The sequence below is a fragment of the Lutjanus erythropterus genome, chromosome 4 (genome assembly GCF_056507025.1).
Source record: "Lutjanus erythropterus isolate fLutEry1 chromosome 4, fLutEry1.hap2, whole genome shotgun sequence".
Lineage (NCBI taxonomy): Eukaryota > Metazoa > Chordata > Actinopteri > Lutjaniformes > Lutjanidae > Lutjanus > Lutjanus erythropterus.
The window spans coordinates 7,448,076-7,462,917 of record NC_139320.1 but is presented as its reverse complement, the minus strand read 5'-3'; the positions used below and the strand labels follow the sequence as shown (position 1 = coordinate 7,462,917).

Sequence of the window (14,842 nt, the reverse complement as noted above, 5' to 3'; positions counted from 1 at the left end):
GATTTTGTATGAACACCAGCTAAATGATTTGTGACTCTAAGCAGCTCTGTAACATATCCCAATCTTCATTATGTGATCCAAAATAAAGTCTGAAATTGAAAGCCATTCATTCCAACATAAAAGTTCAGAATGCCTGGATCTGTATGATCTGGAGGAGTGCCCAATCTGTAATCTCTGGAGTTTGTCAGGGGAGGACAGACAGCTTTTAGCAAAATAATGTTCAGGGTCATTGCATAAGGTCAGCTGATTAGGAAGAAATGAGAGGAAACTGTTTTGGATACAGTGGCGGGTAACGTTCATTCTCTTGTATTTGACACCGGCCACAAATCACAGAGCCGTGTTGGCACAGCAGACAGCAGCGAGGCCTTGACTAACAATGGAATCATGGATGTGAAAATTCCTGGAAGATATCACACTCTGTGAGAGTCCTTAAAGGATAACAAAAGGTAAGATGATATAGAGGTAATTTAATGACTTTGCTGATAATCCTGGCTGTGGGAACGACCAGATGAGCAGGGTTCCTAAACATACAAATGGCTGTTAAATTAACCTTCAGCCCTGTCATTCATCAAAGGGGAAGTGAAGAGGAGTGTTTCAGAGAACAGGTTTCCTCCTCCAGCTCTTCTTCTCTTACCACAATAAAACCTCTCCTTGTTCCCTCCTCCCACTGCTTCCTCCTCCTACCTCTTCCTCGCTTGTTCTCGTACAACTGGTGGCGAAATGATTACCTGAAGCCAGCTGTGGCTCAGGAGCACTCCCTCTGAACATGTTCTTGTGACCACAGAATGATAGTGATATAATTTCCCCATGGTGATTTGCTGTAGTGGAGTGAACAAGGAACAAATGAAGTGGTTCTGTTGGCAAGACGTCCAGCGTTGATACGTGCAACATGACTGTAAACTGATCACACACTGCAACTTTCCCACAGAAAAGCATCTACTGAGGTTTCATTAGCTCATTTACCAAAAAAGACATATAAGATCTGCATCTGTTCAGCACAATCAGTATCAGCTGTTACTTCTTCTAAACGCTACATAATGGACAGAATGTTATCAGCATATCATGGTCTGTCTCATTGTGAAACCTTGATGTGCTAAATCGATCTCTGGACCCATCAGCTAACGTTTAACAATGATTTTGCCTCTAGGGGCAACAGACAATGTTTTGGGGTTTCTGCTGAAGCCAGCTGGACCAAGACTTTGTCTTCCGTGTGCTGGTCATTGCTTACAATGGAGTTGGAGGATAATTGCTAAAACAGATGTATATTGTTATATATGTGTGCTAAGCAGGGCAACTTAACCAATGGACCCAAGAATGCAGGCTGAAGCTCAGCAGAAACAGTTTAAAGTGATTTAATAACAAAAAAGTGAATCAGCAACAGGCTTACGTGGATAACGAGGTTGTCCAAAACACAGATAACTGAAGCTAGCAAAATCCAAAACTGGCAACTAAAAGCTCATTTATGCTGTATGTTAGATATGCATATGGATGAGGCCTTCTGTTCATACTCTACATTCATTTTGTCTGTACTTCTGCACGTTTTCTGAAAAGGTTCAGATACGGATCAAACCGAGAAGTACCACCAGTAGTCATGAGGGCAGCGTAGCAATGCAGCCAGTAGTTCAAGTGAGACACGACCATAGGACATGACAAAGAAGTTTTAAAAAGCCAATAGTATTCTAAATGACATTCGTTGTCAAATAGGCAGATGCATTTAATGTCACATAGACCACCTTTGTCTATAACACTGCCTCCTTATTTGCCTCCTTCTCAAGAGGTACATTATTACCGTTTGCTGTTGTCAGAAACTTTTGTCAGAAACTCCTCTTGTTCTTCGGGGCAACTTTTGACTCTTGTTCGGGGTTGACGTTGAGCACCACCCTCTACAGGTTGTATTTCTTAACATCCATGCCAAGGTAAAGGACACATTGAAGTATGTTGACAGGGATGGTTATAGTGTTTAAAACAGATGTGTCTATTTTCGAATGAAAAGGGAGCCTTTAGGAGTGGGAGGACACAAAACTAAATACAGGAGAAAACTAACCAAGAGCAGGTGAAAACGATCATTGATCAAAAAAGGAAGGAAAAAGACAAAGACAGGAAGTGAAACTGTAACCCAGTGGTTATTTAGCCAGCCTGTTATTCAGTGTCAATAGGCACACTGTCTCTTTAAGAGTCACAACAGTAAGCTCTGCTTTACGGCTGTAGAGCAGCGACCTCAGAGCAGGAAAGTTCGTAGGTTGCACTTGAATAATGCTGAGAGGGGAGAAGACATGGCTGAGCTGTAGCCAGTTTCTACTAGCCGTCTTTCACATCAAGTCACCACTTATACTTTTGTTTTCCTGCTAGGTGAGCTCATATATTGATGTTATGTGATTGTGCTTGTGTTGTAAAAACAGGTTGCTGGTGTATGTGTAAACATGAATGTGCAAATGCGCATTTGTCCACAACCGGACACCTTCTTGCTAACATTCTATTAAAATTTCCCTTTGACTACGAATATAAATGATCATGTAATGTTTTCAGCCAATATAATGCCGTTAAAGGAAAGTCTAACTTCCTACCTTTCTAGCAGTATAACATTTTAACAATTTACTTTAGCCTTGTTTTAACCAAAGTCGCTAAAAGTGCACTATCGCCGATGTTTTAGCTGTGCACTACCCTTGTCCACATTCGGACACTCATGTTTTCTTACTGTAAACAATTGGAATTCATGCTTTTATGGCGATCCAATGTTGTCCTCGAGTGGGCCAAGCTAACAGCATTGCTGTCGACACATCCGGCACAATACTTCCTTCCTTCAAAATAAAATGGCATGCTTCAACTCCAAATTATGCAGTAAAAGCTGCTTAATTTCCATTTCGAGTTTATCTAACCACCTGCTGGATGTTTTGTTAAACTCTCTCCACAAAATATCTGCTGATGCATTAAATTTACAATTATATACACATTTTTATATATAACAATTACTCACACTGCATATATATGTATATATAAACTCAAGTCTTAATGCATAAAATGGTCATTTTTACAAAAGACAAATGATCAGAGGAAATCATTTAAATGTTCATGTAATAATTTATTTAAATAAAAAGCAATTGATTGATATAAAAACAAAAAACAAAAACAAAGAAATAAAATTAATTTTCTATACACCAAAAACAACAAAAATCTTCATCCAGCTCCTCCTCCCAGCCGACACAGGTGGTGTGGTACCACTGATTACAAGTGTCACACTGGACCCACGACACCAGACCCTCCGAAGTATCTGGAGGGTCTGGTTTCCAGCACCGGCCACACCGCCAAACTGTCTGTTCCTCTTCCATCTCTCCAGCGGTGTGACCTAGTCAAAGAAAAATTTATGTAAGAAAATTTCCAGATTATGATGGGTTGGCATGCAACAACTGTAAACATTAAGTACTCTACCGGTGGATGTCATGGGTCCAGTGGGCAGGGAGGAGGAGCTGGACAAAACTGCAGTGCCTGAAGCTGTAAAAATAAGAGAGAAGGATTAGACATTTCTCATTATGATGGCTGATGTCATTAGCATGTTAAATTGTTGTTTGTTTTCTGAATCAGAATATAATTTATAATTTTTCACTATATTGGTTCAGAAAGAAATATGACAAAGAATATATCTTAAAATTAAGGAGCTACACAGTTTGTGCAGGAATATGCAAATTTTCACAAGAAGAATATGTGCATGTAGAGATAATGGTCTAAATGATGTACCAATGTTGCCGTTGTAGAGGTGTGTTATGTATTTACAGGTAATAAAAAAATATTTACATTGGGAGGGAGAGGAAGGAGTCTGGGACCCTCGGAGGCCACCACCCGCTGGGGCTCTGGGGAGGTGGAGTAGTAGAGGGTGGGCTCGGGGACTGGGGTAGGGCAACTGGGGATGGGGGATGTTGGGGGGGGCCAGGGGGGGCAACATCAGGCCTGGCCCAGGAAGATGCCGATGGGGTTGGCGGAGGACAGAAAGAGGTCCCACGCCGCGGCCCGGACGGCATGACCTGTGACTAGTCAATGGCCGACGGGTCCAGAGGATAGAGGCCACACTTCCTGAACCCAGCCACCACCACTTTCCTATCCTTCATCCTCTGGTAGGAATGTCTTAGGACCCTTGAAAACTCCTTCTTGGAAACCAAGAAGGAGTGGCTTACTGCCGACAGATCCCCTGTAACACCAGCGAAATCTGCCTTCAAGGGTCCAAAGAAACTCACATCCAGAGGCTGAAGGATATAAGACGTGTGTGGTGGCAGGCACAGGAGAATGACCCCCTCCCTCTGGTCCCCCGGGGAACGATGACCTACCTCCTTGTCGAGTCCAGCTGAAACCCCGTCTCGTCGCAGTTATAGATTTGTTGGGGTTTCTCCCTCAACCCGTGCTCCTCCAGGGTGGTGGTGAGGAGCCTGAAATACTCCTCGATGGGCCCCCTCTTGGCGCAGGATGTCCTCCCACGGTTGATGATGTCTGGGGTCCGTGTGGTGAGGCGATGACGGTGCCGTTCCTTAAAGTTTATCCACCACGTCTGGCCAAGCACGGTCTTTTGTGCATGCGGGTGGTGGTGGTTGAAGATGGCCAGAGCGTGGGCCAGGACCTGAGGCTTCGTCAGTGGAAACCCATGACTGGCGGAGTACAAACAGTACTCCACCAGGGAATTCTCATCTTCAGTGGTGAGAAGTTGCCTCTGGACATTAGCACAACCAGAGGCAACCCTTCCACTGACTCTGTCACTCAGGCTGGACTTGGGGACCCCAAACCTCACAGCTGCCTGCCGGAGAGAGAGCCTGCCTGCTTCCACCTCCTGGACCGCCTCTTCCATGGCCTCTGGGGTCCACTTCCTCGTCCTCCTCTCCCTCTTCTGCATTTGCCCGATGTTAGGCATCTGAAAATGCATATTAATTTCTTCTATCATAAATCAATTCAGATATTGGTTTAGATACATTTCATGTTACATCAGCCACATGCATAGATAAAAATATATTTACTATATGATAGACAAATAATATATTTACTATATGATAGACAAATAATATATTTACTATATGATAGGCAAAAATATATTTACTACATGAACAGACACAAATATTTACCTTATACTAAAGCAGTATTACAATTTCTATATCCACCATTTCTGTAACCATCTTGATGCACCTGCAAAGGAAATAAAAAATCCTCTCTCTCCCTCTCTCTCTCTCTCTCTCTCTCACTCTCTCTCTCTCTCACTCACACACACACACACACACACACACACACACACACACACACACACACACTCACACACACACACACACACACACACACACACAAAACCTACTCTTGGTCTTCAGTCTCCCTATTCTCTTCTGTCTTCTTCCTGTCTTTTTCCTCCCTCGTCTTTCCCTTCTGTCTCCTTCTTACACTGTATTTCGTTCTTGCCCTCTCCTCTTTCTTTCTCTGCTCTCTCTTTTCAGCTAGCAACACAAACCACACAAGAACAAAGTTTAGTGTCAAAATTCATTGAATTTTGGTGAAACGTACACATAGCATACAACATTGGAGATGAATCTATCCTCATCATCATATCCTCTATTGGCCTTCAAATCACAGTCTCTCCTTCTTCTGTCTCTCTCTCTCACACACACACCAAAATTATTTTCATCTTTTATTAAAACAGGGTACATAAATATATTTGATTTGGCATAGCTTATAAACAAATATATAAGACATCTGAACAGCTAATTTGACAATTTTGTGTTAAATTTTTGTGTAAAGTCATGTTTTAGACAGCTTAAAAAACAGCTGGATTTCTCTCTGTGCTCCTCTGTTTGTTTTTCCCGGCGTGGTAAGTTTCTTTCTTATAGACAGCCAACATTTGTGCCTCCTGTCGACTCGACAACAGAGACTGTCACAAATCATCCTATATTTTCATTAGCTAATCGAAGCAGTGTAAAGCTAGCTACGACATGCACCCATATAAATGCAGGGTTTAAGCAGTAAGCTAAAAAAACGGAAACACTTTCAAAGGGGAGGAGCGTCGCCCAAGCGCGATTTAAGTGTTCTTATTGCTGTCTCTCATCACCATTACTTTCATATCATAATTAGACATGTAAATGGTTATGTAGAAGTATGAAATTCGACATGTAGACTCTTAAACAAGTATAAAGTACTTCTACTTACGTTTTGTTGGCGATCTTGTTTCGAAAGTGGTGCGAAATGACCGGAAGGTGCGTCAGGCGGAAGTGTCCGGTTATGGGCTATAGTAGCAATTGGTGTCCGGTTGTGGACACAGTTCCGTTAGATGCTAATCACGAGCTAACCGCTTATTCATAGGTGAGAACTAACAGCAAACAGGCTTGTAAATGAGTCACTGTAATGATTTCGTTGTTTATGTGTGTTTAATACTGTAAACACTGTACAGAGTTTAAAACTTTTGTACTTGAATAATGCTGAGAGGGGAGAAGACATGGCCGAGCTGTAGCCAGTCTCTACTAGCCGTCTTTCACATCAAGTCCCAGGACTTGTCGCCAGCCATCACTCAGCTCTGCTCATGGACAACTTGAGTATCAGAAACAAACAAAAACTTTTCTTTCTATAGAACTCTATAGTATTTTTCTTTTGGGCACCCAAATTTTGTTTCCTTTACTGGGAGTTTTTTTTTTCCTGGATTAAGAAATACCACCTTGTGGATCACCACAATTTGTGGAGAGGATTGACTGTTCATTACCCCAGAATAAAAGGACTGATTTACTTTTGATAAACACTGCAAAGAGACTGATTGAAAAGAGACATTTTACAAGGTTTTGAGTTGTGATATTTCATTTATATTGTTGGCAACTATTTGTGTTGCGGGACTACGTCAGATCATTTATATCGAAGCTGAAGAGAGTTTATTTTATTATTATTATTATTTTTTGTTTTGTTTTTTGAGTGCTTGTGTCACTAAAATGAAAGAACATAATTTGAGTTAAACAAACAGACACTGATTTAAAGGGAAGGTACATTCCAGTCCATAAAATCTTTTATTTTATTTTATTGGACTAAGGTAGCAAACTACTGCCAGACCAGATAAATTCCTGCTGAGTACATTTGAATCTGATCTCATCTTTGTTGTTGTTATTGAAAGAGGGACAAATTGATACTTGGTTACAAAACCAAAAACAACTGGGAAGGTTAGAGCTTCAAAAAAACTAAAAAAGCCAAACCATGACACATATGAATGCAGATAAATTAAATAAGCTAATAAAAAGCCAACTTGCCAACAGACGATAGCTGAAGAGTATTTCAACAAATATGATTCGCCTCATTTTCTCTTCATACAGACTGTTTACCTGCATGCAACCAAAGCGTGCTCTGATGTGAATCTTGTCCCTTGTCTACAGATTCTACATTCATGTGCAGATATCTGCCTATAGCAGTCCATCCTCACCAGGAAAACAAGCATCTAGATCATCTGTGCAAGCAGCTCATTACAATCCATATGCACATTTATGAAGATAGTGTACAGAATATAAAGAGCAAGAAAGTCCACATATGGAGAAGGTGAGATGGGTGGATGGCTCAAACAAACATAGGACCTTTACCCAGGAGGCTGAGTCCTGTGTGAAACGAAAAATAAATGTGGAGTTATTGAAAGTTCTTGACATCCATTACGTAATATACTTAATCGAGCCCCAACCCAACTTTTGCTATGTTAACCACATGTGCAATGTTGTTAATGTGACGTACATAATGTACTAAAGGTCTAGTAAGCCTGTCACTGTCAGCACTATCCAACCATCTCATATGTGTCGTTTGATCATTCTGCTGAGCAGGTACAAGGATGTGCTGAATTGTAATGATTACATTTTTTTTTTTTTAAATCCAGTTTTTCACCATCTCAACATGAGAGGGGAGTGGAGATGGAGTGGACATGTCATGGAATTACAAGAATCACACCCCAGAGGAAAGGCACAAGGGAGGAAGACCCAAGGAACCCCAGCATCAGACAGTGGAGAGGGAACCTAAAGCCCTGAAGCAGAGCTGGGGTACACACTTTGCGTTTATTGTAAAGGAAGTAGAACTCTAATTTTGTTGTACAACCTTGCGTTGTACCAGCGGTTCCAAAATCTTCTCTGGCATGCTCCCTTTTTCAGAAGTTTCATTCAACCTTGTTTCACTCTTTATTTTTCCCCTGGTGCTCCACACCCCTAGTGGCTCTGCGCCCCCTCATGGTGGCCCACCCACCAGTTTGGAAACCACTGTGTTCTATAATGGTTATAAATGTCCTTGAATCCTTGACGTGCTGGTTTGATCTGGAGGACGCCTCTCTTTCAGTTATTCCAAAAGGAGGGGTGACTTATTGTTTGAGATTGTGTGGTCAAGTTATGTGAGTCATACTGGAAGATGTATAAATCTATGTGAACCTGCCAATGTATGTTAGTGTACAGTAGACAGTTAATATCCCAGTTGTCCACATTTTCATCCTGACATACATGTCCAATCAATCCTGCACGCCTCTTTTAAACCATTTCCTCCAAAGGTTCCTCCTTGTCAGTGAGGTGAACTGTGAGTACTGATGAGTCTTGTCATGTGATTTTAGCCCTGAGTGATTGTTTGGTCTCACTAGTGTTCTCACCTTTCAGCAGAACTGACAAACCATCTCAGATGAATAATGAGATGTTGTCAAACCTGAAACAGCAAGTTTTATGACTGTGAAATATCTCAGGACTTAGATGACTTCAAATTTAAAGACACCAGTGGAAATGTTACAGCCAGAGTCAGTGTTTCTCAAGATTAAATCAACTTTACCACCAGTGAAAGAAAGAAAAATCTCCATGGTATGTCACAATTGTGGGATAAAGTGGTAAGTATGAGATTAAAAGTTTTTAAAAAGACATAAAAAAAAGATGACTCTTTATCTCATAATTTCTACTTTTTATCATAATTTCAACTTGTTTTCTCATAATTTAGACTTTTTCATCTCAAGACTTTCTTTCATCTCATGACTTTTTATCTCATATTATGACTTACCATGGAAATATCTTTTTCTTTCACTGGCGGTAAGGGGCCTACATTTAAATTGTCCATTCAAATAATTTAACAACTTTTGTGGCATTAATCAATAGTGATGTATTTTCATTTTTTCTTAGGTAAGAACAAAATTTAAGAGCACTCCAGACCACTTGCACAGTGCTGCTTTTGACACTGTCAACCATATTATTTTAGTGGACAGATTAAAAAACTGGGTGGGGCTATCTGGTCTGGTTCTCTACTGGTTTACGACTTATTTACAGGACAGGCAATTTTTCATATCAGTTGGAGACTTTGTGTCTGCAAAAGTGGGTGTTTTGTGTGGCGTACCCCAAGGTTCAATTCTTGGACCATTACTGTTGAATATCTGTATGTTCCCACTTGCACAGGTCATACAGCAACACAAAAATACACTACCATAATTACGCAGAAGACTCAGAGCTGTACTTATCCCTATACCCTGATAACCTTGATCCTATATGCTCCCTAATTCACTGCATTGCTGATATTAATCTATGGATGTCCAATAACTTTTTACAACCAAACAACAATAAAACAGAAATACTCATCTTTGGTGCAAAGGCTCACAGACAGAAAGTTGCAGCTCATCTCAACTCTGGAAAGCAAAGGTCAAGCTAGAAGTCTGGTGTGATCGTAGACTTACAATCTTACTTTTCAACCTATGGCTAAGTTCCTCATGCGTGTGTGTTTTTCTTGTTTATCCCTAACGTGTGCTCATGGGTGTGCATGTGTATATCTTGGACATGTGTACGTGTGTGCATGTTTTTGTATATTCTTGACATCTGTATATTTTGGAATATTTTGTCCTGACTTTTGTGTACCTGCACATTTTTTGATGTGCATATTTATCTTACTTTTGTTTCGATTGCACTAAAAGCCAACTTGCGTTTAGTGCTGTGAAATATTAATGATACTAAGAGAAAGTAATTTGCTTCATGAAAACAGAAAATGTTCTGCAACTATTTATTCATCTAATAATTTTAAATGTTCACACTTAAAGTTATGCAGGTTACCAAGACAGATTCATCTGCAAATTCTCACTGCTGTCGCTGTGACAGATCCGACACATCACAGGCTACTGTTTAAGTGGTATTAAGGTGGAATTACTCCAAAGTGGACGTGCACACAGACTGCTAATCAGACAAAGATAAATACACTGTACTCTTGTGTGCATGGAGGCAAGATCAGTGTTATTTCCTTTCTTTTTTCTCTCTCTTCTTGTATTTTCTGTGTCTAACATCACCTGTCAAAGGTACACAGCACTTCAGTCTGCTGCCCTTGTGTGGTTTTATTGGGGTGTTTCCTTACGCTAGTTGCAAATGTCTTGGCATGAACTTCCAATTTAAGATCAAACGTGATTCATCAACTTACTCAGGTGGGTAAGAACATGCTCAGCTGTCAGCACACATTTCATGAATCCCACATAGGATTTTGATATTTTTCTCCTGCTTTGTTTAAGACAAATATGAGAGAAAAGTAAGAAAACCTTCATGCATGAGGCCCAGTGTTTCTTGCTTATGCTACCTTAAGACTTCTAGTTAGGAGCACTGAACATGATGTTGGACGTCATTCTTCATCTGCATCTATTTTGTGCCACTTAACAAGCCAGCATTATGTCACTATTTTGCGCAAACCCTGGTCATCATTTTTCTTTCTAAAGTGCAGTCTGTGCATCATTCACTGCTAGCAGCTGTAATTCTGGCAACAAGGGAATAATTCTGAAAAAAAAAAGCCATTTTGAGTTTTCATTATCTTTCATCTGCTTTTGCGCTTGAATGACAGAGTGTTTGGCTTTGTTTGGTAGACACATGTTGCAAATATTAAGTGAGATAACTACAGTTCCTTTTTCTGTCTTTTAACGCTGGACACATGCAAATCTTATACATCTTATAGAGGAGAAGTTGTTTTCCATCAGTGAAAAACCAACTGTAAAAATATTTATCCAGATGCCGGGATCAAAATCAATCACTTTATATCCACATTTAATTCAATTGCCTGTCAATCACATGTATGGTGAAATATCTTCTAAAGCCCTGCTCGCACAGGACTAGTATTACCAGGAGACCTCATGTGATTTAGTTATTACCCCCTCTCCCCTCACGTGTGTGTTTCATGTAGTGCATTTGCACAGGACAAGCAGGGTCTGTATTTTAGTCAAATTTACTGACATTGTAATGTCATGACTGTGTGCAACATCAACACCTCAGAAGCAGAGCATCAGTTCTTCAGCAGCTACATTCATAATACAGTATAGAGCTGTTTTGCCCACTTTCTGCACACATTACAAGCATAAATACACATTTTCAGCAAACCTTCTCTGTCACCTTCACTCATTTTAAACGTCAATATAGCCGATCTCACAGCACAGCTGTTGACTGCTGTTCAACATGTTATGAGCAGAGATCAAGTTTCATACTCAGATCAGTTATCTGATAATCGTTACAGATGTTAGGGGAAAAAATGACTGCAAATCACAGAGATCCTGATCTGCACGGGATGTAATATCACAAGATGTTTGGCGAAATGTTGTAGATAATTTGCACCGGAATTTTTACTTTACAAGTTAGGGACATGACGCATTATTAAAAATCAGTAGAGGTCGCCGGGTAATGTGTCTGAATGGAGCTTAAGAGCAGAAATTCTTTTTTAAATGGCTTAGAATCAAGGGTTTGACCTTCTTTATGACTTGTTGAACACAGCTGTTTGATATTCGAGCTGGAGTTTAAAGGGCGGGTCAATTTATTTATTTATTTATTTTTGTGTGTGTGTGTGTGGGGGGGGGGGGGGTCTATCATTCTGTATCTTTCCAGTATTTCCTCCTGTTGGAGTATGAATGAACCAAATGCGAACCGCACACAGCTGGAACAGTTAACTAATCATAGAATACTTTTTACCTGCTGCTGCTGCGAGTCAGTCGACTTTCTGAAATCATTCCTCTGCTTTTTCAAACTTGCTGCCATCCTGAAGTACGAAGACGTTCCTGAAGCAGCTGTGATGCTGAACCAAGAAGTGAAATTCAACAAGTTCTCCTTTCTTTCTCTACATTGGCTGTTCCAAGGTATGTTGTTTATGTCTTCTTTTTTTATTAAGTCTGTGATGCAATTTATTTTTAGAAGCTTAATATATTTAGAGCTGTAATGATTAATTAGTTACTAATATATTAATAAAATTTGGATTATTCTGTCATTTTTTAAGAAAAAAAGTCAGATTTGTCTGATTTTAATGTGAATACTTTCTGGTTTCTTAAACTTCTCTAGGACAGTAAACTGAATATCTTTCAAATCTTTCAATTAAAACACAAAATGTAAGGACATCAGCTTGGACTTCAGGAAAGACTGATCAATCTTTTTCACCATTTTCTGACATTCTATGGGCCAAACAACTAATCAATTAATTAAGAAAATAATCAGCAGATTAATTAATGATGAACATAATCATTATAGGGAAGACTTGTACTCCACATGTTTGGACCAACTAACAAGATCAGGACAGGATTAATTAATCGATTAATCAAGAAAATGATTTCTAAATTAATCAATAATGAAAATCATTACTTGCAGCCCTATTTTTTTTTTTTTTTTTTTTTGCAAAATCATGTTGCGCTTGATGTGAATAGTCACTCAGGTTGAAACTTTGCCTCTGAAATATTTGGAACTTTGTGCTGTGTATTTGTGTTGCTGCTGGTGTGCAGAGGCCCTCAGGCTGGTTCTGGGACAACTTTTAATGGGCAGAAACAAATGTTTTGCATCCTGTCCATGGGAACACTGGAGTACACCACTCGTGCTGTGGGACAGTTTAACTTTATGTCCTCTTTCCCAGCAGAGTCTTAATCGAATGTTATTGAACCATAAATTATCTGTCTGCTATATTGACCGCTAATCTCCTCAGTGATCGTCTTGTTGGTTTCACGGTCATTACACTATCTCAGAATGACTGTGGCAGTGATTTAGTGGTACTGAAAGGTCATAAATGTTGTCCACGTCTTCATGACCTCTGTGTGCGTTGCTCCAAAGTTGCCCTCAGGTCTTCCAGCTGATGTTATCTGACTGAACAAAAGAATGTGAGATGGCTTTACAATGGCTATTTGTGAATGAGCAAAACACTAAAACTAATGGTAGTGGTCTGGGAAAAGGAAGTAACAAGTAAGCAACAATGAAGAACAGTGCTGGTAGAGATTCTGACATCCGACGCCAGTACTACATTTCTAATTATCTGTTTTTTATTTCTTTTTTTTCCCTCAGCAATTAGTATGTTTATTATTCCTGGCAATGTGTAGCCTCTTGAACACAGACTCCACTGACATCAATACCACAGCTACTGCTATTCATGTACAGCTCTACATTGACAGCAGATGAAAAAAGTGGTTTGATGAGAAAATCTGTTTGTCATTTTAAGGTTATAATAAGAAATACTGCAGACGGACATCAACCCACGACCTGGATGGTTGTGCCAAAGGAGAAGGAAAAACATTCAGTGATGCATGAAACATCTGATGGGGCTCATATTTTCACCCACAGAGGCTATTAAACCACTATGACACTGCAACATATGACAAATTAGCTTGTCATTGATGGCAAGTTTGAAGCAGACAAGTGTTCACAGTTCATGATTCAGCTCAGTTTTACGGCTGTTTATTCCGTCAGATGTTTTCTGAGAAAGACTCCTAATGATGACCTTGTTGATGGCCTTCACCCCAACATAATGGGACTAAATGGCACTCGACTTGTGGTGCTCAAAGTGCCAAAAAAATACATTTCAATAATTCAAACCAGCGTTTCTTTCCAACAATCATGACCTAGTTACTCAAGATAATCCACAGACAGACAGATTTCTACTGGAACTACTTGACAACTACTTTCTTCTCTACTAGAAAGAACATAGTTCCTACATGAATTTTGAGATCTAATTTTATGTACTTAGTAATTAATAACACATTCCTGGGTGTGACAAACTCAGAACACACATTTATCATTGCTTAAATTGATCTGTAAATAATTCAATGAATATCATAAATGTGCAATGACTAGTCGACTATTGGTCTAAACTAATGACTACTAGTCAAAAAGGAAAGTCTTTTGTTAGGGTCAGCTCTACTTCACATAACTGCTTTCAACCTAAGCTATTAGGCTATGCCAGACTCGGAGCTAAGCTAATAGGGCAGCAACAGAGATAATCCCCAAATGCTCTAGTTTCAAAATCTAACAGAAGCAAGTCTAATATGATGTGGACAGAGAAACTAAGAGTAGATCAGAAGAAGTAAACCAGTCTCTTCAATCTGTGTACAACTAACATGACTTTACACTTGTCTGCAATAAGTCAGATTTTGTGTGCAGGTGATATGCCAGTCCTTTCCATTGACTTCTATGGACAGCAGATCTGTAATCAGGTGACGTTTGTTGTCATGGTAACACAAAACAAAACATATGGTTAACTTTGTTAAACTGTTGCAGTTTCCTGTAGTTTAGGTAATGAAAGTACATGGTTAGGTCGGGAAAAAGATTTTTGGGTTAAAATAAGAATGTTACATGGCATACCTTGAGTCACGTCACATTATGTTACTTAAAACTTAAAAAAAAAAGTAACACAAATAGCGTTAAACAACTTTTGGTTCTACACAAGACACAAAAGTCCCATTTGTCTGACTGAGCCATCCACATCACCTTCTCCATATGTAGGCTTTCTCTCTCTTTATACCACATCACCTTATATTATTTTAATGGGATGGTTTGGCATATTCCCTGCACATAAAATTGGACTTGCACTGCACACAATTTCAATTCTAGTCTATTTTGACGCAATTTGAAAATAATCAGTGGGTAGATGA

The 14,842-nt window shown here is 39.7% G+C and overlaps 1 protein-coding gene across 1 annotated transcript; it reads right to left on the bottom strand.

The window, feature by feature from the left end:
• Nucleotides 1-3,231: 3,231 nt before the first annotated feature.
• On the bottom strand, nt 3,232-4,873 carry LOC146327430 (uncharacterized). The gene is made up of 3 exons (XM_084716264.1): nt 4,317-4,873; nt 3,427-3,489; nt 3,232-3,343 (listed from the first exon to the last, which is right to left on the bottom strand). The coding sequence occupies exons 1-3, from the start codon at nt 4,871-4,873 to the stop codon at nt 3,232-3,234; spliced, it is 732 nt and encodes a 243-aa protein (XP_084572390.1).
• Nucleotides 4,874-14,842: the final 9,969 nt, after the last annotated feature.

Coding starts and splice junctions, on each gene's coding strand:
- LOC146327430 (XM_084716264.1), bottom strand. CDS start 4,873: ATGCAGAAGAGGGAGAGGAGGACGAGGAAGTGGACCCCAGAGGCCATG. Junction 3,490..4,316: donor CAGCTGGACTCGACAAGGAG/GTAGGTCATCGT, acceptor TTATTTTTACAG/CTTCAGGCACTGCAGTTTTG. Junction 3,344..3,426: donor TGGACCCATGACATCCACCG/GTAGAGTACTTA, acceptor TTCTTTGACTAG/GTCACACCGCTGGAGAGATG.